Genomic DNA, 26,258 nt, shown 5'->3' with positions numbered 1-26,258 from the left:
GGAAGAGACAGCCAACAGACAAGATCCATAGGTAATAGGTATAGCTTTTCCAAGATTCCAGTTGAGCTACATTTTTACCTAGATATTGGTAGGTAAGCATCAGGGAGGAAAATTAATGCAGGGAAGGGAAAGAGTAAGTGTTAAAGGGATAGGTGAACTTTTATAAGGGACATTGCTGTGAAGGTAACTTTGAATAAAGCCCTGAAGGAAATTAAGAAGCTAACAGTGCAGATGTCTGGGGTAAGAACATGCCAGGTGGGTGCAACAGCAGGAGAGGGGGTGAGACGGGACTATGGAGGGAGGCCAAGGACGACGTCAGGGTGGCTGAACTAGAGTGAATGAGGTAGAAGGTAGTAAGAAATGAAATTGGAGAGATACAAGAGCTATATCACATAGTATCTTATAATTCATAGTGATTACACTGGCTTTGACTGGAGTGAGATTTACATTGGAGGGCTTAGACCAGAGGAGTCACATGACATTGCTTAAGTTGTGGAAAGATTTGAATCAGGCTGCTGTTTTAAGAAAAGACTTAAAGGAAATTCATTTCTACGTCTGTTATTCAAAATAGGAGTACAAAAGGAAAAAGATATAAAGACACAGTGTGGTTAGCAGTCTTCATTTTATTTTTAAAATGCAGTAGGGGAGATGGGTCATGAATTTTGGAATTAACAGACCTAGATTAATGCAGGGTTTAATTCTACTTACCAATCATGAAATTCTAAACAAAACATTTAACCTCTCTGAGTTTCACTTATTCAATCAGTAAAATAGAAGTAAAAATATTATAGTCCATAAAATAATTAAGAGAGAAAGAGAGATGTCATTTCTTAGCACCATGCTTATATTCACTCAAAAAAAAATATGGTAGCTTTTGGAAAAAGCACTGTTTGTCTTTGCTTACATCACCATTTGTTCTGTAATAGCCTAGGTTAGATTAGTCTTTAGCTTACTGCTAGAAAACAACAGTTTTGCTTTTGAAGAACTTAATATTTAAGAGACAATATATTTTCTTCCAGATGATCTTAGCTACCGCTGGCTTCTAAACGAATTTCCTGTATTTATCACAATGGATAAACGAAGATTTGTGTCTCAGACAAATGGAAATCTCTACATTGCAAATGTAGAGGCATCAGACAAAGGCAATTACTCCTGCTTTGTGTCCAGCCCTTCGATTACAAAGAGTGTGTTCAGCAAATTTATCCCACTCATTCCACTACCAGAACGTAAGTATTTTGTTACACACTGTTTTTACAGATTGCTTACAATTGGAATACTTACAATTTGAAAATAAATATCTAGGGGGAAGACTAGTTGGGTGCCCAGTTAAGGGTCAAACAAAAGACACATAAACAGACTTTGAAAGTCTTGGCCACTCCTTAGTTTTTCAGATGGAGATTTACATGCTAGAAGGGCCCTAAGATGGTCCAGGTCAGACTGGTTGCTTCTAGTTCAGAGAATGTGTAAGGTACAGAATCATTAGCCTAATATCCATATTTTGGTTACAGTGGGAATCCCTGGCCTCTGCTTTTTTTCTCATTCATATGTTTTGGTAACCTCATGAAAGAGAACAAATGATTAGATCAAAACAAGCTATAATGATTGCAGAATTAGGAAATAAAATGCAGTTTTATTATTATGATATTTTAAGGAACTATTTACATGAAGCAAATAAGTATATGACGTGCCTTTTGCTATAAGTAAGTAGCATGGGGTATCAGTAACATGACGCCATATTTGATGATCACTGACAGACTTGAATGGCTTTTCCAAGATATCCAGTTGAACAACATTCCTTTTTTTAATGCATCCGAAGAGACTCAGACTTCTACGTATTTGCTTACATCGCATTGTTTTTATCATAGTTCTTCTATTACCATTCACATCAGGGAGTTCAGGCTTCTGAAGAAATACTGGGTATTGTTCATAGACCTAGGTTTGGCTCCTGTCTCTGCTCTAAGTAGGAAATGGGGAAAATGTCATTGTATCACTGTGATTGCATTTTTCTACTCAAGACTGTGGTCACATAGTTGGTAGTCAAGAAATATTTTTTGACTTCTGGCTCTTTTTTCTCTCCACAATCTTAGGAGACACTTGAGAAGTACTACTTTACAGAATCATAAGGCACCAGCACATAAAAACTTCTATAAGTTTCTTCCCTACTCTACTCCAAAGTTCATATCTATTTATTTCTTATTAACATTTCTGTGGAAGAAGTGTTTCTCTTCCTGTTCTAGTTAATCCTTCCAATTGCACTGGTTCATTTACCATTTGGTTCATTTAGGATCTTCACTTATATCACTTATTTCCTGCTTTTTCCCCCCTGAATCTTTAAACACTTCTCCATTCCTTTCCCTCTGTATATGCTTCTGTATTCGATGCAAACAATCTTGCAATTTCTTATTTGCTAAATCCAAAGTACATTTTTCAGTTCTGATTCTGTATGAAGTTTGACACTGTAGATCTCCTATGCTTCGCTTGAACTCTTCTTTCTTTTCCTAATTTTCCAACTCCTGCCCTCCCCTGATCTCCCATCTGCCTCTCTGACAAATTGTATGCCGTACGCTTGCCCAGATCTTCCTCCTTCCTATATTTCTCTCTAATCTTTTTTCCAGATATTCTTAACCAGTTTATGCCTTTCGACAGCAGACCTATGGAGATGAGTCCACGCTCTGATGTCTGAAACTTTTCTCTTTGTTTAGAACCTAATTCTACCTACCTTCTAGACTTCTCATACAGAAGGTTTTTGAGAATGTTAAGCTCAAATTGTTCCAGACACATTTCTCACCTCATCTCTAACAATTCCAGTGTTCTTCATCTCACTTGGTAATGTTGTCCTATCCCTACTGACTCAGGAGAGCATTTTTTAATCATCAGCTCCTCCCCGGCCCTCATGCTCCGGATGGCTAATCCAGTGGTCTCCAGTTAGTGTGTAAGCACTGGGGAAGTTTGCGGAAATGTGGAACCCATAAATACGCATTCAGTAGGACCGGGATGTGAGCTAGGAATTTGTAGGTTCAGCAAGCATCCCAAGTGATTACGGTGAACTGTATCTTTTATCTACACCTCAGGAAAACATTGACTCAAAGGGCAGTCCTGTTGATTCTGCCTCTAAAAGACGGGTTGGATCAGTTTTTTCCTTTTTATTCCCACTGCTCAAGCCATCATCTGTTTTGCTTGAATTAATGACACAGCCTTCCTTAGACACTCTTCTATAATTCTCTTCTCCATGTTCCATTCTTTAAAAGTTCCAACAAGATTTTCTACTTAAATCAAAGGTAATATTCATATAAATTCTCTTTTCTGAACCTGCTGGCAGTTACCTACAAAGGAAATTATTCTCAAAATGTTTAATGTCACAGTTTCAAGCCTTCTAGATGACAAATTCAAGCTCATCTCCAACTACATATATTTTGACATTACTTGAATTCCTACACTTAAAAAAATTCCCTGCATATCCTGAAACTTTGTCTTAATATACTGTTTCCTCTAACCTGAACTGGTCTGGTGAATTCAAATGCTCTTCTTGCCTGAAATTCCCATAGACCCTGCATATTCAACCATTCTCCTTAGCTGCCACCCTTTCAGACCAATTACCTTTGTTTTGGCTTATATTTTTGGTCATTGTGTATTTATTTGTCTCTCTAGTATTAATAAAGTGCAAAGTACACATTCATACTGTAATCTTCAACCAGGCATTTTGCCTTTCTGAGCCTGTTTCTGCCCCTGTAAGATTAAGGGAATAATGCATCTCTCCGTACAAATGTGCTCAACACATTCAATAAAGTAACTATATTGGTAAACACAGTGATGTCTGAATAAATGCTTTTCTTCTTTCCTTCTCTCCTTCCCCCTTTTCAACTTATTTCCCTTTTGCCTTCATCTCTAAATGCATATCTTTCTTCTTTTCTCTCTCTTTTCTTGCCTGGCCTTTTTCTTTTACACTCTTCTCTCTTCCTTCTATACTTCTCCCTCATTTCCTTTGTTCTTTCTCTTCCTTCCTGCATCCCATTTAGCACCTGGCACAATGGTTTACACACTTTTGATGCTCTTTAAAGACTTCTTGAATTTCTTTTTAGTGAATTGAGTCAAATTAGTTACACAGCTTCAGAATGAGTCAATATGATTGGAAATGCTTGATGAAATTTATGCTACCTATGTGCTATGCATAAACAAAAAATCTATTGTGATATGATCAGATATTCCCAGAACTTGAGAAATGTCTTCCATATTGAAGCAATTCTATCAAAATCACAACACTGAAAAAAAACCTCTATTCATTCTACCTAATAATTAGTGGATGTTTGTATTCTTCTTAATATTAGGAACAACAAAACCATACCCTGCTGATATCGTAGTTCAGTTCAAGGACATTTACGCATTGATGGGCCAAAATGTGACGTTAGAGTGTTTTGCGCTTGGCAAGTAAGTACACTTATGTTTTTATTAATGTACATAGAAATATATTAACTTTTATACCATTTTAGGAAGTAAATGATGTAAATGTTTAGCTATAGACAAACAAAGTAATTTACTTTGAAATGTCGTGGACCCTTAGCTTTTGTTATCTCCTATTTAAAGTCCCGTTCCTGATATCCGATGGCGGAAGGTGCTAGAACCAATGCCAAGTACTGCTGAGATCAGCACCTCTGGGGCTGTCCTCAAGATCTTCAATATTCAGCTAGAAGATGAAGGCACATATGAATGTGAGGCTGAGAACAATAGAGGAAAGGATAAACACCAGGCAAGGATTTATGTTCAAGGTAGACATGTTATTTTAATTTTCTGTCAATTGCATCAGTGTCTTATTTATAGCCATTTACATACTTGAAAATCTAGTATATAATAGTTTAAAAGCCGTGATGTATACTATATTATGCAAAAAGGTGAAATATTTATCTTGGTTAATGAAGTCACAAATATGGCTTATAGAAGTTATAAACTACTATTAGCATCATACTAATACCAATGGATTGATAGTAGTGTTCTTGACAATTTTCTGAAAATACGATGAATGTGACTTGGTGACTCCCATTCTTGTTATTTTTTTCCTAATAACTTTTTATTTTTGGAAGAAACTATGCATAATGACTTGGTCTAAGCTGCTGACTGGCAAACTTGAGTATGCTTCAAAATCACCTGGAGGGCTTGTTAAAACACAGATTGCTGGTTGTCAGAGTTTCCGAGTTAGAAAGTTCTATTTGGCGCCCATGAATTTGTATTTCTAACAAGTTCCTAAGAGATGCTAATGCTACCAGACCAGGAATCACAGTTTGAGAACCTCCTTTTTCCCAAAAAAGGAAACATTTTTTGATGCTATTTTCTTGGTGATTCAGACACATGTATATAAACTTATATTTAGGGGAATACAATGTTGTTTTTCAAGAAATACCTGAAACTTTTCAGGCTGAATTAATTTCTATACAGTTGCACAACATAACACTTAAAGATCACATAAACTATGTAAACTAAGTGAACAACTAAGTAAACATCCAAGGCTTCAGTAAGCCCATTCATTTAAGGAATAAGCATACATTAATTGTCTACTCAGAGGCACACAATATGACAGGAGCAAGTGGAATTAGATAAGAGAAATGCTCTCTCTTTCATTGAGGGATTCATACTGTTTTCTTCCTATACATAATACCTCCACATTTATACCAGTATACACAAGCAGATGAACATATACTCCACACACATGTGAGGGTGTACTATGGAAATTTATATATGGTATTGACAAAACATCTGGTGAGGGGCCCTTTAGCTACACTGAGAAGATGGATGACAGGAAAAGCTTGAGATGCCCACAGCCAAACTGTAATATCATAATGGGGAAGGGGCACTGTGGCCCCTACCCAGCCCCCAGCCACCTGTCTATACAGGGATGAAGTAAGTGCCTCCACTGACTTTGCACATGAATTCTCACTACCACCATCCCATAGAATTCACCAGGAGTAGGCTCTTTTTGCCTTTACCCTGTCCATTCCATTTGTCATAGAAAGTCGAGGACTCTAGGCCTCCCTCATTGCCTGAACCTTAACACCCACACAGCTCTGCATGTGTCCTGCTCAGTCTCCATCTCCTCCCCATTCCTAACTTCTAAAACCTCTGCACCATGCTTTCTACAACACCCAGGCTATCATCACAATCCCCTATATTTGCGACTTTTCTATGACTTCTATTCTGAACTTCTCACCTTACCTAAAACATGGTTCTCCCTTAAAGATGCCCTTTCCCTGCAGTCCTCTCAGGCCTTGGCTAATTTTCTTCCACAGCTCTCACTTCCTTTGACTTGCCATGTACATACGCTTCTTGCTCCTACACTATTTCTAGATTGCCTTCTATCTCTTTTGCTTTAAGTGTCCAGATAACTATCTGTCAAGAAAAACCCCTCATTTCTCTAAAGATGTTGATCTTGGCAGCTCTTACAGACTAGAATGCTACTTTTGACATTCTTAGGGACATCAAAATCACCTCAGAGTATGATTATCTTTTAGTAGTTTTGCCTCTCGGTTCTATTGAACTCCTCTTCCCTAATGATCTTGTCGGTCAACTCACCTGAGCACCCCATTCTCATGGCCACATGTCAGACCTCAATGTTACAAAAAAGTACAATCCCTTTATAATTTTAATGTTTATTTATTTGTTTTGATAGGGGTGTGGGTGCAGGGAGAGAGAGAGAGAGAGAGAGAGAGAGAGAGAGAGAGAGAGAATCTCAAACAGCCTCCACATTCAGCATGGACCTGATGTGGGGCTCAATTTCATGATCAACTAACTGTGAGATCATGATCTGAGCCAAAATCAAGAGTTGGACATTAGGAGACTTAAAATCTCTTTAATCCAAATTAAAATCTCTTTACAATCTCAATTTCACACACTTCTTTCAAACCACTACCTTCTATCTTTCTAGTTCAGTCTTTCTAATACCCTTTGACTCTACCAGGAACTATTAATTAATCTAACAGTGGTTTAACATTCTTCCCCTGACCCCTACCCACCTCTTCCCTAATTACTGTTCCCCTTCACCTTCCCACAAGACACTCACCACTCTCTCCCACTCTCTTACTGCCTTTGTAAAAAGCTAACCCTGTAAAAATCTAGGTCTCTGCCTATCAGTGCCTGAACCCAAGGGCTTGAATCTGACTTGAGATAAACATCACCATGCTGATTAGATCATTTTGAATTATTCGTCACTAACTTCAAGTGAGCCCTAAGTGTTGCCTGCCAATTATACTCTAGCTCCACAGGCCCACTTACTCTCACAGTCTTTTCAATGACCAACTCACGCCTTCACAATTTCCTTCAAACCCTAACAGCTCCTCCTTCAGCCTTACTCTCTGCTGATCACTTGGCTGCTTCTTTCACAGAGAAAATGAAAGATCAAATTAGAACTTCCCCAAGTTCCCACCCCACATCTATCCAATACTGGTACCTTGACCCAGATCTCTTATCGCTATGAATCCATAGCTGAATCCTCAGCTGCTATCTGAGAACAACACCTCCACTCTGTGCTTGATTCTACTCTCCTACTGACTTCAGGCTGTTGTTCCAGCAATTCCCTCTCTGTTCAGCAGAGGTATTCATTTTCCTTCAGTGGATCCTGCCCATCGGTGTATTGTGGCTCTTGTTTCTGACTTCCGTAAAATCTTTTTAACTCTGCTATTTCATCTCCCTTCTTGTCTCCCCTAAAAGGTAATAAAAATCTTGATAGATTTGTTTATACTTTCTAAATATGTTGTCTTCAATTTTTCTTCTTTTAAAATGCACTCTGATTTGACTTTCATACCTACCTCTCTGCTGGGATCTTTCATGTCATGCTCACCAGTGACGTCATGTTGCTGAAGCCAGTGGCCACTTCACAGCTGTGCCTTACCTGACCAGCCACAGTGGTCTCCCCTGTTGATTGTGCACTCCTCTACCGTCCACTCTCTGTGCTTGGCATCTGGAACCCACACTTGGCCAATGTCCTTGTACACCATTTGCATTCTCAACCCCAATTTATATGCCCTTCAAATGTGGGAGCAATCAGGGTTTGTCTCTGAAAGTCTTCTCTATTTCGATCACAACCTTGGTGATTTCATCTATGATCATGGCTTTAATTCGACTCTATACCCTGAAAATTCTGACCCAGATGCTTTTCTGGAACTCTAGATTTGTATATTTGGTACCCCAACAAAATTCACTTTATACATTTCAAGTATACATGGGTGGCCTCCTGAAGAGAGAAAAATTCTGGTGAGATTCTTACATTACATTTTTAAAATAAAGCTATCATTCTACCAGGTTTCTAATGCTTATCAATCTGTTTTTATTCAACATACTAAGAAAACTACAATCCAGGTTCTTAGCAGAGTAGAATTCTAAACTGTCTAATATTCAATTCCTTAGAAGAGTAAAGGTGACAGCAGACATTTATAAGGGAGTCTTATTAAGGGAACTATTATTGTACCTTTACTAATGAACACACTTAGTTTTTATTTTTTGGTGTAAACAACCATAAGTTTACATAATTAAATCATAGATAGAATGTGTCAAGCTGATTCAATTATTTATTCTCATTGTATTTTTTAATGTGATATGTTGTATTTAGAGGACAAGGAATGAAAGGTGCTTATATTCCTATTTTATATGTTGCCAAGATTGTCTGCAAAGTAAAACCTTTCTCAATTAACATTCTTATCAATATTTAATTTTTATAACTGTCTACATGTTTCCAAAATGTCAATAAAAATATACTAAATCAGATTATTGTACTATAAAAACAGATACACATATAATCTTAATGGGGTTCCGTGAGATCCTAAAAATGTTTTATGTTCTTTTCTATTTATATGCACTAAATACTTTCCATAAGACATGTATATTATTTTATCATAAATTAATATATCAATGTTTCCTTTTTTAAAGAAAATAAAATGCTACCCTCTACTCACAATTCTCTCTTCCTATTTCCTTCTTTATTTTATATGAATTAATTTACCTACATTTATTTATTTAAATGTCTATTTTTGAGAATGAGAGAGGGAGCACAGTGGGGGAGGGGTGGGCAGGGGACACAAAATCTGAAGGAGGCTTTGTGCTGACAGCAGAGTCCTTCGCGGGGCCTGAATTCAAGAACCAGGAGACCACGCCCTGAGCCAAAGTCAGACACTTCACCGACCCGAGCCACCCAGGCGCCTCTACATACATTTATTTAAACCATTTAACTTAAATACTCAAAAAATATCACATTGTCCATTTGCTTGCTCTCTAGAAATATTTAGCTGCCAGAAGATCGGATCAAATAATGAAGCTGAAGTTAATTTCACTAAAGCATAGAGTTCACCAATTAAAACAGCTGTATGTGGTTTCTAATATTGAAAGAGTAATTAAGTAATCAAGGCAGTTTTCTTTTTTTTTTCTTTTTAATTTTTCTTAAATAGTTTATTGTCAAATTGGTTTCCATACAACACCCAGGGCTCTTACCCACAAGTGCCCTCCTCCATCACCACCACCTCTTTTCCCCCTCCCCCTTCAACCCTCAGTTCCTTTTCAGCATTCAACAGTCTCTCAAGTTTTGCGTCCCTCTCTCTCCCCAACTCTCCTTCCCTCTTCCCCTCCCCCTGGTCCTCCATTAGGTTTCTCCTGTTCTCCTGTTAGACCTATGAGTGCAAACATATGGTATCTGTCCTTCTCTGCCTGACTTATTTCACTTAGCATGACACCCTTGAGGTCCATCCACTTTCCTACAAAGGGCCAGATTTCATTCTTTCTCATTGTCAAGGCAGTTTCCTAATCCTACAGTAAAATGTAACAGTGGCCGCTAGCTGAAAGGTACATCAAAAGGACAGCAGAGAAAGTGGAAAAGTTTTTGATTCTTTATTCAAAAAGAGAATACGTACTGTCATATTCAATTAAACCATATTTAAAAAAAAATTTAATGTTTATTTATTTTTGAGAGAAAGACCAAGAGAGTGAGCAGGGGAGGGGAAGAGAGAAAGGGAGATACAATTTGAAGCTGGCTTCAGGCTCTGAGCTGTCAGCAGAAAGCCTGATGTGGGGCTTGAAATCACAAACCACAAGATCATGATCTGAGCCCAAGTCAGACACTTAACCAACTGAGCAACCCAAGTGCCCAAGACATGATTTTTAAAAAATGTAGCCAAAAATTTTTTAATTTTACTCATTTTTGAGAGGGAGACAGAGACAGCATGTGAGCAGGGGAGGGGCAGAGAGAGAGAGACACAGAATCTGAAGCAGGATCCAGACTCCGAGCTCTGAGCCGTCAGCCCAGAGCCTAATATGGAGCTTGAACTCACAAACCATAGGATCATGACCAGAGCAGAAGTCAGGCATTCAACCAACTGAGCCGCCCAGGTGCCCCAAGATATAAATTTTTAAAACCTTAACTGTCATTTTGAAGGATTTAAGTTATAAGAAAAAGATAAATTACTTTAGTGTTATTCATGAATTAGCTTTCTAACAAAACACATTTCACAAATAGAAAAATAATTATGAATTGAATTATAGTTACTTCAGGTTATAACAATGTCAGATAAAGTTTACATGAAGACGTATGGGGATACAATTTCAATGGCTCTAATGCTCATTTTATGGCATATACAATAGCTGATGTATTCTCCAGGAGAAGGTCAACTAAATGTGATACTTGTATTCTTGAGGTTATGAGTGTTGCGATTTGCGTCTGAAACTTACAACGCTCTTTACTTTTTAGCGTTTCCTGAGTGGGTAGAGCATATCAACGACACAGAGGTGGACATAGGCAGTGACCTCTACTGGCCTTGCATGGCCACAGGGAAGCCCATCCCTACAATCCGATGGCTGAAAAATGGATACGCGGTATGTATGTAGATCTTGAGTCTCTACTCAGGCACCATTTCCAGTGGTCCTGGAATAAATTTAGCAAGAGAATCAATGCAGTAAGGGTATCTGGCCCTAAAATAAAAAAGTCTTCTAGAAAAAGCAAACAAGGAAGTGAACAATAAAGTATCTTCTTTCAGTTCAAACAACTTTTCTGCAATCTTATGTCTACCTTCTCTCTCTCTTTCTTTCTCTCCTTATTTTTCCCTTTGTTCCACATTTTACCCTTCGTCCTATTTTCCATCTCTACTACCTGATATTGTCCTCTTTTTTTGGCCACTATTTCCCTGACCCCACAGACACAGAGGTAAGAGGGAAGGTTCTACCTTTAGCCTCCGGGCACCAGTAGCAGCAGTGGGGCCCTCTGTACCTTCCCTCTGTAACCTCCCAGCTGGGCCAGGAGGGAAAAGTGGACTCCCAGCTCTGTAGGATGAATAAAACAAGAGCCACTGGGCATGGTAAGTGGGTTTTAAACCCTACCCGATCCGGCTTAGTTCACCGTGGGGGCAAAATGTTGTATCTGAATGAAAAGGCAAACCAGCCCCGATCTAAATACAAGTGCTTGTGTTAAAGCTTATCAAGGAAATGTATTTTGCTTTGTGTTCTTTTCAGTATCATAAAGGGGAGTTGAGACTGTATGATGTGACTTTTGAAAATGCTGGCATGTACCAGTGCATAGCTGAAAACATGCATGGAGCCATCTACGCAAATGCGGAGTTGAAGATCTTGGGTCAGTATCATTTCTGGTTTCTGTTAACATTCCGCAAGAAAGCAGCACAGTATACAATGATCATTAGGGTTTCTGTAGATCGTGTTTCATTATATCTTGGATGGCTAGAGTTAACAACTTTCAAAATGTGGTTTGGAACAGGATGATATTATTGTTTTATTCTCCTTCTTTCATTAGAGAACAGTAAATAAATTTGAGGCAACATGGAGTACAATCATTTAAAAAGATGTTTTAAAGGTAAAGCAAACTTTACACACACCAGTTTTTACACGTCTTGTTCTCTCCTATGTCTGGGGTGTTAAATATTTCCTGAAGGTCACACTGTGATGATTGATGCTTCCACAGTGCATGTGACCCAGTGTCAGATGGATCTTCAGGGCTTGCTAATTTTAGCAGCCATTGGATCCCATGCCCTACAATTGAGATTTAAAATCTTCAAGACATTCCTCAAGCTCTTTACTCCACCCCGATTCCTACTTTGGTATTGCTTTCTTACTCTGCCATGAAAATAGAAACCTGTTGAAATACAAATATTTCAGTTTCCCATCCACATTCAAAAGTATCTAAATCTTTACTGCATTTACCCTTTCGTATTCTTCATCCAGAAGAGAAAGTATCTCTCCTCTCCTAAACAGGCATACCTCGTCTCATGTTATTGCATTTCACAGATATTGCATTTTTACAAAATGAAGGTTTTTTGCAATGTTGCATCAAGCAGGCGTATTTCCAACAGCATTTGCTTACTTCATGTCTCTGTATTACATTTTCATAATTTCACAGTATTTCAAACTTTTTCATTATTATTATATTTGGTACATTTATCTGTGGTCAGTGGTCTTTGATATTACTATTGACTGTCGTCAGGTACCATGAACTATACCCATATAAGGTAGCAAACCTAATCGATACATGTGTGTGTTCTGACTGCCCACATTCCTTCACCTCGAGCCTCCCTATTCTCTGAGACACAGCAATATTGAAATTAGGCCAATTAATAGCCTACAATGGCCTCTGAGTGTTCAAATGGAAGGAAGAGTCCTATGTCTCTCCTACAAAAGCTAGAAATGATTAAGCTTAGTGAGTAAGGAATGTCTAAAGCTGAAATAGGCCAAAGGCTAGGCCTCTTGTGCTTACCACTTAGCCCAGCTGTGCATGCAAAGGAAAAGTTCTTGTAATTAAAAGTTCTGTTCTAGTGAGCACATGAATGATAAGAAAGGAAAACAGACTTCTTGCTGATTTGGAGAGGTTTTAGTGATCTGAATAGAAGATCAGATAAGCCACCACATTCTCTTAAGCCAGAGCCTAATCCAGAGCAAAGCTTTAACTCTCTTCTTTTCTGTGAAGACTGAAAGAGGGGAGGAAGCTGCAGAAGAAAAGTTCAAAGCCAGCTCAGGTTGGTTCAGGAGGTTTATGGAAAAGAAGCCATCTTCAGAACATCAAAGTGCAAAGTGAGACAGCAAGTGTTGATGTAGAAGCTTCAGCAAGCTATCCAGCAGATCTGAGATAATTAGTGAGGGTGGTACACTAAACAACAGATTGTCAATGTAGATAAAATAGCCTTATAGTGGAAGAAAATGCAATCTAAGACTTTTAGAGTAGAGAGGATATGGCTTCACAGCTGACGCTTTTGTTGGGGCCTAATGTGGCCGGTGACTTTCAGTTGAAGCCAATGCACATTTGCCATTCTGAGAATCCTACAGCCCTTAAGAATGGTGCTAAATCTAATCTGTCTTTGCTCTGTAAATGGAACAATAAAGCCTGGATGACAGCGCATCTGTTGACAACATGGTGTACTGAATATATTAAGTTCTCTGTTGAAAACTACTTATCAGAAAGAAATGATTTCTTTCAAAATACTACTGCTCCTTGACAACACTCCTGGTCACCCAAGAACTCTGATGGAGATGTAAATGCAATTAATGTTGTTTTCCTGCCTTCTAACACACATGCATTCTGAGGCCCTTGGGTCAAGGAGCAATTTTGACTTTCAAAATTATTATTTAAGAACTACATTTCATAAGGCTCTAGGTATCACAGATGATGATTTCTCTGGTGCATCTTGGCAAAGTAAACTGAAAAACTTCTGAAAAGGATTCATTATTCTGGATATGATTAAGAACTTTCATGATTCATGGGAAAATGGAAAATATCAACGGACAGTAGATTGGATGAAGTCGATTCTAACCCTCAGGGATGACTTTGTGGGGCTCAAGACCCCAGTGGAGGAAGTAACTGTAGATGTGGTGGAGAACTAGAATTAGAAGTGGAGCCTGAGGATTTGACTGAATTACTGTCATCCTGATAAACCTTGAGCCGATGAAGAGTTGCTTCTTATGGATGATCAAATAAAGTAGTTTCTTGAGGTGGAATCTTCTCCTGGTGCAGATGCTGTGAAGATTGCTGAAATGACAACAAAAGATTTTGGATATTACATCAACTTAGCTGATAAAGCCTGGCCAGGTTTGAGAAGATTGGCTCTCATATTGAAAGACGTTCAGATGTGAGTAAAATGCTATCAAACGGCTTCACATGCCACAGAGAAATCTTTCATGAGAGGAAGAATCAATCAATGGGGCAAGCTTCATTGTTGTCTTTTTTCAGAAATTTCCATAGACACCTCAACCTTCAGCAACCATTACCCTGATCAGTCAGCAGCCATCAGCATGTAGGGAAGACCCTCCACCAGCAAAAAGATTATGACTTGCTGAAAGCTCATATGATGCTTAGCATTTTTTAGCAATAAAGTATTTTTAAATCAAGGTATGTATGTTTATTTTTAGACATAATGCCATTGCACAGTTAATAGACTATACTACAGCATAAACATAACTGTTATATGTACTGGGAAACCAACAAATTCTTTTGACTTACTTATTGTGACTTTTGATTTATTGGGGTGCTCTGAAAACTGGCCTGCAATGTCTCTGAGGTGTGCCTGTGATCCCTTTACCTCTGCCCTGTTCTCATTTCTTTTCACTCACCCTGTACTTGATGTGAGCAGATGTCTCTTCTCACTGTGCGTCTGTACGTTCGTATCTTTCATGCTGTCTCTTCTTTTAATCTTCAATTCTCTGTTCCTTTGGCTTTGGTGACTCCATGCTTTCATTCCACCCAGATTATTTCTTCTTGGTCACTTTTATTTTTCCTCTTTATTCCTTCCTCTGCTCAGTTAGAAATCTTGCTCTCTCTCAGATTCTGTTCCTATGGTTTCATTCTGTTCTCTTCCCCATGTTTTTATCTTATTCTATATTATTAGTCCTAACTTATTATTTTCAAATTTTCAGAAATCCTGGATAATTTCTTCTTCTTCTATTAACTATCATTGATTCTTTATTTCACTGGCTCAGGTTTTTGTCCTCAGCTTTGAGCTCAATATAAACTTCCTAATAGGAATGTTCAAATAGTATCCTCACAGATAACCCAAACTTGGCATTTCTGAAGCTATAATCATTATCTCTCACTCACCTTATTCTGAAAAACTCTATTCTATAGAATGACATAATTCATTCACTACGTCTTTTCTTTCTGTCACATCTACTAAATTTCTCTGTGTTACCCCATAAATCTCACATTCTCCTTACTTTCATTACAACTACTTTAATTAAGGGCTTACTGCAATATGTCGTCTTTTTCATTTTATTTGAATTAGCTGTCATCAGCTTTAGTAATGTTATAAGCAGTGAATCTAGATATAGCCAGACTTTCTCTTTTACAACTGACTACCAAAAAGATAAAGCAGTGACTATAAACTGTGGCCTATTTTATTATTTCTACACCAAAGAGAAATTCTTTTAAAATATTGCTATCACTATCAATTGGGGGACACTAAAAAAAAATGAAAGAATACAAAAACTAACTTTAAAAAGAGTTGAAGCCTTCTTAATTTTAATTTTCCCTCTTATTATAATGCTGAGGATCATATTGCATTTGTTCCCTCCAAGGTAAAACTTCTTTGATCATATATTTAATCTAGTCTATTTGGGTATCAAACAAACATTCAGGCTCAGGCTTCATACGATATTGATATCACTTTTGTATGAAGTACAATAAAATTGTTTTGACTCTTATATAAGATGTAAGGTGACTTTGAACATTTTTCCAATGGTAGCTTTCTATTTTTTTATTAAAATTTATTTGTAGTTCTATGTTCCAAAATAAATTGAAAATTCAATAGCTCAGGCTGAAAGATCTCTCCATATTTAAGCACAAAATATTTCAATATTTTAACAGCTATTATTAAAAAAAACTGAGCATTTTCAGCCTTAGAGTAATATTCCTGGGCATCTTTATATTTATTTGAGTCAATTTTTGTTTATTACCTTTAGAAAAAAATGCTTCTCTCTGTATATTCCTTTGCTACCTAGGTAATTCATTTATTCATCCACCAAATATTTTTTTGCAACTTTTTCTATACCAGATTCTATTGTTTTTAATAGGCACAGTAAAGAATGAGAGACAAAAAAAAATGCATGTCTTCTTAGTTTGGGGGAAAAAATTCCCTCATTTTCGCACTTCTAAAATACATAGGAGCATGGTTTGGATTCTAGTAAAAATTCAAATATTACATAACTATGAAGCCATTTAAACAACTGTACCAAATCAACTTTTTCATTAAAGCGTAACTGACTCAAGAAAAATTGTAATTTTCTAGATGAATTTAGTTTTCCAAAATATAATTCCATTAAATTCTCTTCCATATTTGACAAGCATTGTGTCACCCAGAATATTTATTGAGCCTCTACAAAATACTACACATGGTGATAGTGTACAACACAAGTCAGTTAGTTATTTATTGTCAGTTATCAAAACTCAGACTAAAGGAACAATGGGACAGACGAAACCCTTGCCATAAAAGTGTGTCCACAGAGCAGCGACAGCAGCAACGACACCTGAGAGCTCACTAGAAGCCCTGGATCTCGGGTCCACCCCAGGTCTACTTCCCCAACATTTTACCAAGATCATCACAATATTTTGATGCACAAATACGATTTGAAAATCATAGGACCAGCGATGAAGAGTTAACATCTGGGTAAAGAGATACTTGGGCCTGAAAAAGTCTACAAAATGGACACAGTTAAAAAAAAACATGGACACAGTTACATACAGAGATTGGATGTACAGAAATAAATGGATGCCCCTCCCTCCCGGAAGTCTGCTAAAATACAAGGAACTTAGAAATGAGCCACATGTGGGGACCTAAAGAAAGAGAGAGCATGTCATCACTGAAGTAATCTTTTAAGAGGCTCTATATCCTGTTTTCATGATTATTGTTCTGTACTTTGATGTAAAGAGAAACTATAGGTGGATCATGTAACCTTCAATTAATTGCATCCATCACTCCCATAGCTGTTTGCAGGTAGGTCTGAAGGCAGAAATCTGTTCATTTTGGCATCTCATAGTCTCTGCACACAGTTGGCGCTCAACAAATCTTTGCATAATGAAGAGGGAATTGTTTTGTTTAATGAAAATAGCATACTTGCAAATCAGTAGGAAAAAGACACAATTGTGTATCCTACCTGATCCGACCTGTGGCATCTTTGGCAAATTGTATAATCTTAATATATATCCATTCTCTGATTTGTACACTGGGGATGGTTCATTCAAAATGTAGTTGAGAGTATTAATTATGACCATATGTCAATATTGACATTATATGACCAATATAATATGTCATAATATTGACATATTATGACCATATGTCAATTATGACCATATGTCAATATTAATACTGGTGCTCAATTTCTTCCAGTCTTCCAGCTAACTTCACTTGTGCAATTGAGTCAACACAATTAAATTAGATGTTACCTTCAAGGTAAATTTGATTGTAACTAAAATTCATAATTAATTCTGTTATCACCGAAATTTGTACATTTAAAATGGGTGAATTTGATGAAGTAAAATATTCCTCAGTAGAGTTATCAAATTTAAAAAATGTATGAATACTAAGTATGAAATATCTATTGGTCATATCTGATACTATTTGGGAGATTAATCTTTTCTGTTGATTATTAATCAAAAGAATAAAACATGCTTGAGAAGAAATGTTTTGTTTTTCCTTTTTAGTGAAAAATAATCATTTGTATCCTTTTAGCTTTGGCTCCAACATTTGAAATGAATCCTATGAAGAAAAAGATCTTGGCTGCTAAAGGAGGAAGGGTCATAATTGAGTGCAAACCCAAAGCAGCACCCAAGCCAAAATTCTCGTGGAGTAAAGGGACAGAGTGGCTTGTCAACAGCAGCAGGTCAGTTTGGAAACTAGAAATCCAATTGCGATGTACTATTTGGCCAAGTTTATTTTAAAGAGGACTTTACAGAGGACTAATGTAAATATTGGTTGCTCTAACTTTCCTCTGCAGAAGATACCATAATTCTAAGATAAATGAAAGTAAGAAATACTTATGTTATAAAAAAAAAGGTTCCATTTTTAGGCCTCTATAATTTATAAGGTACTTATAAAATTGTGACTCAGGGATTTTTGGTAAGTTGCCCAAGGCCTCAGGAAAAAATGAATAATGGGAAATAAAATAGGATCTCTGACTTATTTTTCCCCTTACAAGGACTTCTGTATCCATTCATATTAGATTTAATTTTATGCAGTTAACCTACTAAATATTTCAATAGAAAAAATATAAAGGTGATTTCAAAGAATAAATAATCTGTTCCATCTTTTTATTTAAAAATTTTAAATGTTTATTATTTTTGAGACAGAGAAAGAGAGCACGAGCAAGGAAGGGGCAGAGAGAGAAAGGGAGACACAGAATTTGAAACAGGCTCCAGGATCTGAACTGTCAGCACAGAGCCTGATGTAGGGCTCAAACTTAAGATCATGACCTAACCAGAAGGAGGACACTTAACTGACTGAGCCACCCAGTTGCCCTTCCCCATATTTTTAAATAAACTGGAATTTCTCATCTTTCTAACAAGTAGACCATCACCAATGTTTTGGCAGCTTTAGGATAAAACATAAAGCATGGGGATTCCATAGGATTTCTTTAGAAGCCACATCGAATTGTTTCTATAAATTTCCTACAAGAAGATAAGGTTATAGTGGGTAGTAAAGTATGGAGAAAAGAAAGTTAGGATAGGAAATGGATGTGAAGGTGAAGAAGGAAATACTATAGGCAGTGAAAGGAGCATGTAAACAGGCCCTGAGGCAGGGAGTGTAGGATTTTGAAAAATTCAAACTATGGTTTGTCCTTAGAAGAAAGTAGAGAAGAGTTTTAAGAAATAAAACTTAGTAGTCCAGCTCATCAATAATGTTTTCTATGTTAGGGGGCTTGGACCCCATCTTTGAGTGACCAAATCTGTCTAAAGGCTTAAATAAGGGAGAAAATGAACTTTTTACATTCAAAAAGAATATTCTAGCAAAAGTGCATAAGATAGATAATCACAATAATAATTTTAAAAAGTAGGTACAGTGGGTATTATTATCTCTATTTTGATGTATCTAGAGCCTGGAAAGGTTAAAATACATTTTGAAAGTATATTGATAATCTCCAAACTGAAATTTCGTCTTGTGTCCTACTGACATGGAATGAACGCAGTTCTCTTACTACTCTCACCATGAGTGGGGCTGCGTATGGGACAGAGAGAGAGTGGAGGGGAGGGGAAAGTGCACAGGGGCTGTAGTTACTTCCACAAACACACTAAATTTTAAAGTAAATAGATTCGACTAAGAGTTATTAAGACCTTAGCAAAATGATGCTAGAAGAATCAGTGTTAAAGGAAGAATTAATTTGTTCAGTTTTCTGTGGAAACGTGAATGATCAAACAATGAGAAATGCAGAGACTGTGGTCAAAGGTAAGTCCCTTTTCTAGGTACTTAGTACCCCCACAGCAGACTTGCCCCGCCACTAACTCTCTCCCCTAAATGAAAAAATCTTGCTCTGATTCTGATGAGGAACAACGTCATGAGCCTCTCTGACCAAGGATTTCTCAGAACCTTGTTTCATGGACTTGTTTTTCCTAAATATCAACCTATGTTCAAAAAAGGAAAAGAAAGGTCTAGCTTCTAAGATCTTACTATTTTAATCCTGTCAGAATATTTTTTGCCTTTGAATCAAATTGCATTACTGCTTGACAAAAAGACTCTATAAATCCAATTTTTGCTCACTGCTTTAATCCATTAATTTTTCAGATTATAAACACCATTTTATAATAGATACAGTACTTCACATAAAAATAAAGTTCAAGGTGGTAAAATAGTATGTATAAAGAAAAGTTCAACTAGTAAATTATTTTAGAGAAATAAAATATTTCTGTTTAAAAATAATATTCAAGGAGCACCTGAATAACTGTCTTTAAGCATAACTGTAATCTCTGGTGATTAATACAACCACAGAAAATGGTTCCATATTCCAGTTGGCCGCACTTGATTAGTGGCTTGTGACAGGTTTCTGTGATATTTCCTCTCCGTAGAGAGGAAACATAAATCTTGATAAATTGTAATTAGGTCCTCAATTGTATGATTTTATTTGGAGCTAAATGATATACATTTTACAACAGAATTTATTTGTAGTTGTTCATTTCATATTTAATGAACTGCTATCAGCTCTAAAGTGATCTCTCTATGAGCCATTTATGTGAGAGTATCTCAGAAATGCTTTTCTTCTCTAGAGTTAATATGCTTTACCAACTAGCAAATATGATGAAGGTTATCCTGGGGTAATTTTGGCAAATGTGAGTGACTAATTTATTAAAGACCACGTAGTTCCTAGTTTATTGCACTGCTTATCCATATCACATTATCTGAAAATATGGATAAGATCACGAGAGTTTAATCTACATTGACTTAAGAATAGGGACCATTAGGAGCACCTGGGCAGCTTAGTCCATTAAGAGTCTGATTTTGTGAGTTCAACCCCTGCATCAGACTCTGAGGTGGCAGTGCAGAGTCTGCTTGGGATTCTTTCTCTCCTCTCTCTGCCCCTCCCACACTCATACCATCTCTATTTCTGTCAAAATAAAGAAACAGAAAAATTTATATAAAAAAGAATAGGGACCATTATTAGAGGAAAAATCAAGTTAACTGAATATCTTACCAAAAATTAAGTTTAGTGTCATGATATAAGTTGCTGAAAGAATAGGTGAAATAAGTGACATAAAGAAGACTATACTGTGGATATTAGGTTAACTGAGAGCTAATGTGAGAAAACAGAGTATTAGTGTGGATTCTAGAAAGAACGATTGCTGTTGTTCTTTCCACTGCAAATTGACTATAAATTTTCATAGTTTCACTAGGAAAATAATGAAACAATAAAGTGGTGGAACATTGGCTAAGGGCTTACACTAGGTTTTAGTGAGAAAAAAAGTGTGGCACATTAATGTTGGGACTGGTTACTATGCATTTGACGAGAAGCAGATGCCAATACAGGATTAAGTATTCAAGAGACTTATTGATGGCAGCACCTACGGCTGTGGGAAAATAGAGAGGGTGCTGGGTAGAGGTTTGGACAGCCAGCTGACCGAGATGCAGATCTGACTCCAGATGAAGGAGAAAGGGAAGGCAGGAAGACCCATTGAAATGATTCAGATTACAGTGCAGATCTGAGTAGGGTGAGGCCCCTGGAGAGTCCTTCAGCTCACATGGCCCCAAAGAATCTCATGTCTTCTAGAAACAGGTCTGCCTTAACATCCCTCTTAGGTTGTCATTGGCTGAGAGCAGCCTTTGGAAAGTGTAGCCTGGGCTCAAACACAGGATGGATTTCTGAGCACGACAGCTGTGTGGATCCATTCCCCCTCTCACACGGAGAACTCAGAGCACGTGCCAACGCTTCTGCAGTATCAAATAGTTGCTTTTGTGGTTATATTATGTTGATACTGCAGTTTCTCTTCAAGGAATTAAAAGTATTCTGAAATGAATTTAAGTTGGAACTGGATAAAGAGGCAAAAGGAAATCCTGGAATGTATTATTGGTGGACTTTTTGGTATTTTCTTATGTGGAGATTTTCATTAATAAGGTAGATATATGGTGTTTTTCCTTTCTCAAGCTCTGCCCTTAAAGTAGAATAGATGGAGAATTGTAGGCATGTGGTGTGCCAAACTTCAGAGATAAATTAAGGTTTTAGAATGGTACATTAAGGAAAGTGAAAATCTAATGATAGGCAATTCAATATTGAATCAAAATGCAAAGTTATTATATAACATAGTAAAGTTATTTAATAAATACACAAGTTAAATACATTATAGTTATATATAATGAGTTTTTAGTCTCCAGCCTCTGAGGAAGAGGCAGACAGAGGGAATAGATTGAGGTTCTGTTAGTATGAAGGATGTAAGTCCCATTGAAAGAATTTCCTAAATATTAATCTGTGACAGAAGCTCTTAATAAGGGAGGTTTTAGAATATCCTTCTTTAAACATTCCTAAAAACTTATACTTGCGTTTCTCTGTAGCTATGGAAATGCCAGTCTGAATGAAGTGCTGAGGTTATATTTCTGGAAGCCCTGGACTCCTTTATTTCAGGCCTGTGACTGGTCTGAGGCTGTTCCGTGGCAGTTTTTAAGTCATTTCATGGCAATGTATGAAAAACCATTTGCTTCAGTTACAAAAAAGGTTGATTGACTTTGTGCTCAGTAATTCATGTCTTACTCCTTCTAAGTTCCTGACACACAGATTTTCCTTTTTGAATGAATGAATGAATGAATGAATGAATGGATATGTTACCTGCTGAAGCAAAACAGATAGATTGGAAGGATAGATTAGTAAGGAAAATGGAAGTCTATGATGATGGCATGCATATTAGGAGAGGAGATCTTAGGAGAGGGTTGAGATGGGGGGCCTGGACAGCAGTGGTACCGTGTGTGTGCATGCAATACTAACTAGAATTATTAAGCAAAGCTTTGCTGAAGGTGCCAATATGCAAGAGCTTTGAGGTTGTCCAAGGCCTAAAAGGCCAATCAAAGGGCTGTGGCTCTTACTATGGGTGAGATGGGAAATCACTGGAGGGAGCCAAACTGCAGAGTGATCTCACTGAGCAGAAGAGTGACATGGTGTGACTTACGTTACTTACGTCTTCATGTCTGGCTGACATGTGGAGAAGAGACTATAGACAGGCGAGGGTAAAAGCAAGAAGCCAGTTAGAGATGACGCAGTAGTCCAAGAGAAAGATGAAGATGGCTTTCTAAAACAATTTATCAGTGTTAAAAAATATTATAAACAAATGCTAGAATCTTTCATCTTTAGAAAATATTACAGTCAAGTAATTTGTATAAATTGTAATGATCAAAAGATAGTGTCTGTAATCTAAGACAGAACAGTAAAATGTTTCATTAAATTAGTTTTATGAAGAATGTATTTTCTCATTTGAATAGAATACTCATTTGGGAAGATGGCAGCTTGGAAATAAATAACATTACAAGGAATGATGGAGGAATCTATACATGCTTTGCAGAAAATAATAGAGGGAGGGCTAATAATACTGGCACTCTTGTTATTACAGGTAAGAGACCATTTGATCAACATCATTTTTTCTAGTTTAATAGTACTTAGTTTCTAATATAGTATAAGACATGATTTACCACTAAGCTTCCAAGACAATCCATGTGTTGATAAGTTTCCATTTCAAAAGCCTTTTGGACAAATCTTTTGCTTAATGAAATTGTTCCTGGAATTTGAATCTGAAAACCTCTTTCTGCCTTTGCTCAGACGTGTTGTAAAAATGTATTGATTTTTATTCTTTTAATGTACTAGATAATATAGCTAATGTTTTCTTGAATTGCGCTTTATTCCTTTTTTTGAATGTGTAGATCCCACGCGAATTATATTGGCCCCACTTAATGCTGATGTTACAGTTGGAGAAAATGCTACCATGCAGTGTGCGGCATCCTCTGATCCCGCCCTGGATCTCACGTTTATCTGGTCCTTCAATGGCTATGTGATCGATTTTAACAAAGAGAACATTCATTACCAGCGGAATTTTATGGTATGTATTTTAAGTTTCATCTTATTAACATTCTAGTGACCCCGCCCATGTGTCTACACTGCAGCTCCTTCTGTTACAATCATTTACATGAAACTGAAAAACAGGCCAAAAAAAAAAAAAAGAAAAGAAAAAGAAAGAAAGAAAGAAAAAAGCTTTTCATGGGTTTACTTATATTAACTGTAGCACCCCTGAACCTTTTTAAAAATGGCTGGCTGTAAGGATTCTAGTAGAGCTATTAATCAATACATATTCATTGGGCTTTAGGTTCATCTTTCCTTTAATTATAATGTCATTTTGATATTGCTGTGTACTATGCCTCATTGTGTCTGTACTCTTGGATCTAGTGCCTTCGTATTCATTTTAAATGAGATAAGAGCACAGAGCTTATCCTTTGTTATAATGATGACTTTAAGGCATTTCTCTTCTTCTTTGAGGGTACGAAATAGACAAAATATGAATATGGGAGGGTTGAAGAATGAGTCACGTGATTTTTAGAGGGTTGAATGGCTGTATTTTTAGAATAGGAAGTCATACATGACACAGTCCTATAATTAAACATAGTGGTGTCCCTGTATAGAAATAAAGAAACTAAAAGGAAAAGACTGGGAAGGGATGCAGGGATGCTGGCCTGCATGGTAACATCACTGGGATAAGAGAGGACGGCCTAGGTTACAGTGAGCAGTTATAGACCTGAACGGCCAGGTCCACTTGCACATGGAGTTTTTTCAGTAAGGACAGTAACGTAAGTTTATTTTCTCTTCCTTATGATTTTCTTCATAGTACTTTCTTTTCTCTAGATTGCTTTGTTGTAGGAATACAGTGTATGATACATGTAACATACAAAATATGTATTAATTGACCATTAAACTATTACTACTATTCAACAGAAGGCTCTTAGAAGTTACGTTTTGGGGGAGTCAAAGTTATAATGGATTTTCAATATGTGCAGGGCTTCAGTGCTGCTAACCCCTGCATTGTTCAAGGGTCAGCTGTATATAAAAGGTAAATTGGCCACTTTGTTACCTGTCTGTTCCTAGAAATGCTATTGTTTAGGAGCCTAAAAGCCTCTTTAGAACATATGCTTAGTAAAGAAAACTAATTTAATCTTGGAAGTTAATTATCAATATAGAAATAAAAATTTGAATAAACTCCATGGAATATGTGGAATTTTTAAAGTCCTATGAAATCTTAAGATTGATATTTACATATAAAAGCATGCTTTCAAATTGTCTAGCTTTTAAAAAAGTTCTTGTAGAACTTTATACTTTAAAAAAGCCAAAACGAGCATTCAACCAGGTTGAGTGAGACTTATTTTAACTAGATGGAAACATTTCTTCTTAAATTTTTATTAGATTGATTCATAAAACTACTATCAATGTAAGAATAAATATGTATGCTTTCTACATATTAAATGTAAATCTAACAAATCTAGCTATAACTGGAAATTTACTGCAAATCTTCTGGTTGTCTTTCAGTTTCTGAACCAAGCTTATATTTAAAAAAATAACAACAGGGAATTGGCCAGGAACTATTTTAACATTGTGCTCCTTATATGATATTTCTCCTTATATCTCAGAAGATATTTTGCTATGCTTAATCATACATGTTCCCAACATTAGTAAAATTAGCACCAATATCTTTAATAATTTCCTCAAATTGTGTTTAATTTTGCAAGTAAGGTGAATGCTACTCAGTTTTCACTCATTGTATGGAAAAAAAAAGTGAGCTAAACAGAGATCTTACTTAAAGGAACATGACTCTGGAATTTGCTGAAACTTCATATTTATGTACTTTAAAATAATAGTTACATTATATTTGTTGACGTAAATAAACATTTCACAAAAAGAAAGGAATAAAGGAGAAAAGGAATGAAAAGAGGGAGAAGAAGGAAAGGAAAATGGAAAAAAGGAAAAAGAGCCTGGTGGCTTAAAAAGAGAGGAAAATAAAGAAATAACTGGAATAACAGTTAAGAACTAAAGAATAAATTGGATCATAAAAATTACGAAGACTTTGTCATTACTTACTGGGCTCCTTTGGCGGATGATGGCCACAGAAGTTCACGTTCCTCAGCACAGCTCACTACGGGCCACACGCGGCCTCCCCAACTTGGTTTCAGCTTCATTCCACCAAGGCATGATCACTGGTGGAACTCGTATTTGTTAGCTAAATATGTAACTTAATTGAGTAAAAATACCAAATGCACATTTGGAGCTCATTAGATGGCCTGATTCAGTTCTTTAAATAATTAAAAAACCTAGATAAGGAATTTATTTTAAAATAAATTATTAAACTTAATTCTGTCTTTTGAACCTAAGATCTATAAAGTCTTCCCTTGCATCTTCCTTCTCTTTTAAAGCAAACTTCAAAGTTAGACTTCACTGCTAAATGTACCATGTGAAGGTTGAGTAAAAACACCATGTGTGTTTGATCCACCTCTTGGTAGGTCATGCTCACGACTGGTAATTACTGCTGGGTGCATTAACAGACCACTCTCATGAGAGTGGCTTTCCTACCTCGAGCACAGCAAGTTAATGCAAAGGTAGGGCATTAATGACCGTGTTTGTCGATTATTCAAATTGCATGGACAAATATGTCAGTACATAATTTGGGGGAGGGGAGTTTCTTAAATAATGTTTTGATATTTTTTTGATTCTGGTGCATTTCAGTTAATAAATATCCTTTTTGTTTATTTAAAAATATTGTACTGAGCCTACACCAAAAGTAGAAACAGTGATGGGCACTCAGG

General features: G+C 36.7%; 1 protein-coding gene and 1 long non-coding RNA gene across 4 annotated transcripts in view; one reads left to right on the top strand and one right to left on the bottom strand.

Moving 5' to 3' along the window:
- The window catches only part of CNTN1 (contactin 1), a 351,259-nt gene that overhangs the window by 209,577 nt on the left and 115,424 nt on the right, over window positions 1-26,258 (top strand). For all 3 annotated transcript variants that reach the window (XM_029953985.1, XM_029953984.1, XM_029953986.1), the window contains exons 8-15: window positions 1,020-1,226; window positions 4,326-4,425; window positions 4,582-4,763; window positions 10,715-10,839; window positions 11,473-11,590; window positions 17,682-17,832; window positions 22,902-23,029; window positions 23,337-23,512. In XM_029953985.1, the coding sequence (XP_029809845.1) occupies window positions 1,020-1,226; window positions 4,326-4,425; window positions 4,582-4,763; window positions 10,715-10,839; window positions 11,473-11,590; window positions 17,682-17,832; window positions 22,902-23,029; window positions 23,337-23,512 (1,187 nt within the window). The remainder of the gene's footprint in view (window positions 1-1,019; window positions 1,227-4,325; window positions 4,426-4,581; window positions 4,764-10,714; window positions 10,840-11,472; window positions 11,591-17,681; window positions 17,833-22,901; window positions 23,030-23,336; window positions 23,513-26,258) is intronic.
- On the bottom strand, window positions 12,823-17,196 carry LOC115304012. Its single transcript, XR_003914301.1, has 2 exons — window positions 17,107-17,196; window positions 12,823-13,990 (listed from the first exon to the last, which is right to left on the bottom strand). It is a non-coding gene; the product is annotated as an uncharacterized LOC115304012 (long non-coding RNA).

This window comes from Suricata suricatta, chromosome 10, assembly GCF_006229205.1.
Source record: "Suricata suricatta isolate VVHF042 chromosome 10, meerkat_22Aug2017_6uvM2_HiC, whole genome shotgun sequence".
Taxonomy (NCBI): domain Eukaryota; kingdom Metazoa; phylum Chordata; class Mammalia; order Carnivora; family Herpestidae; genus Suricata; species Suricata suricatta.
Note: the sequence above shows the minus strand (reverse complement) of the source record. Positions and strands in the feature narration are given on the sequence as shown.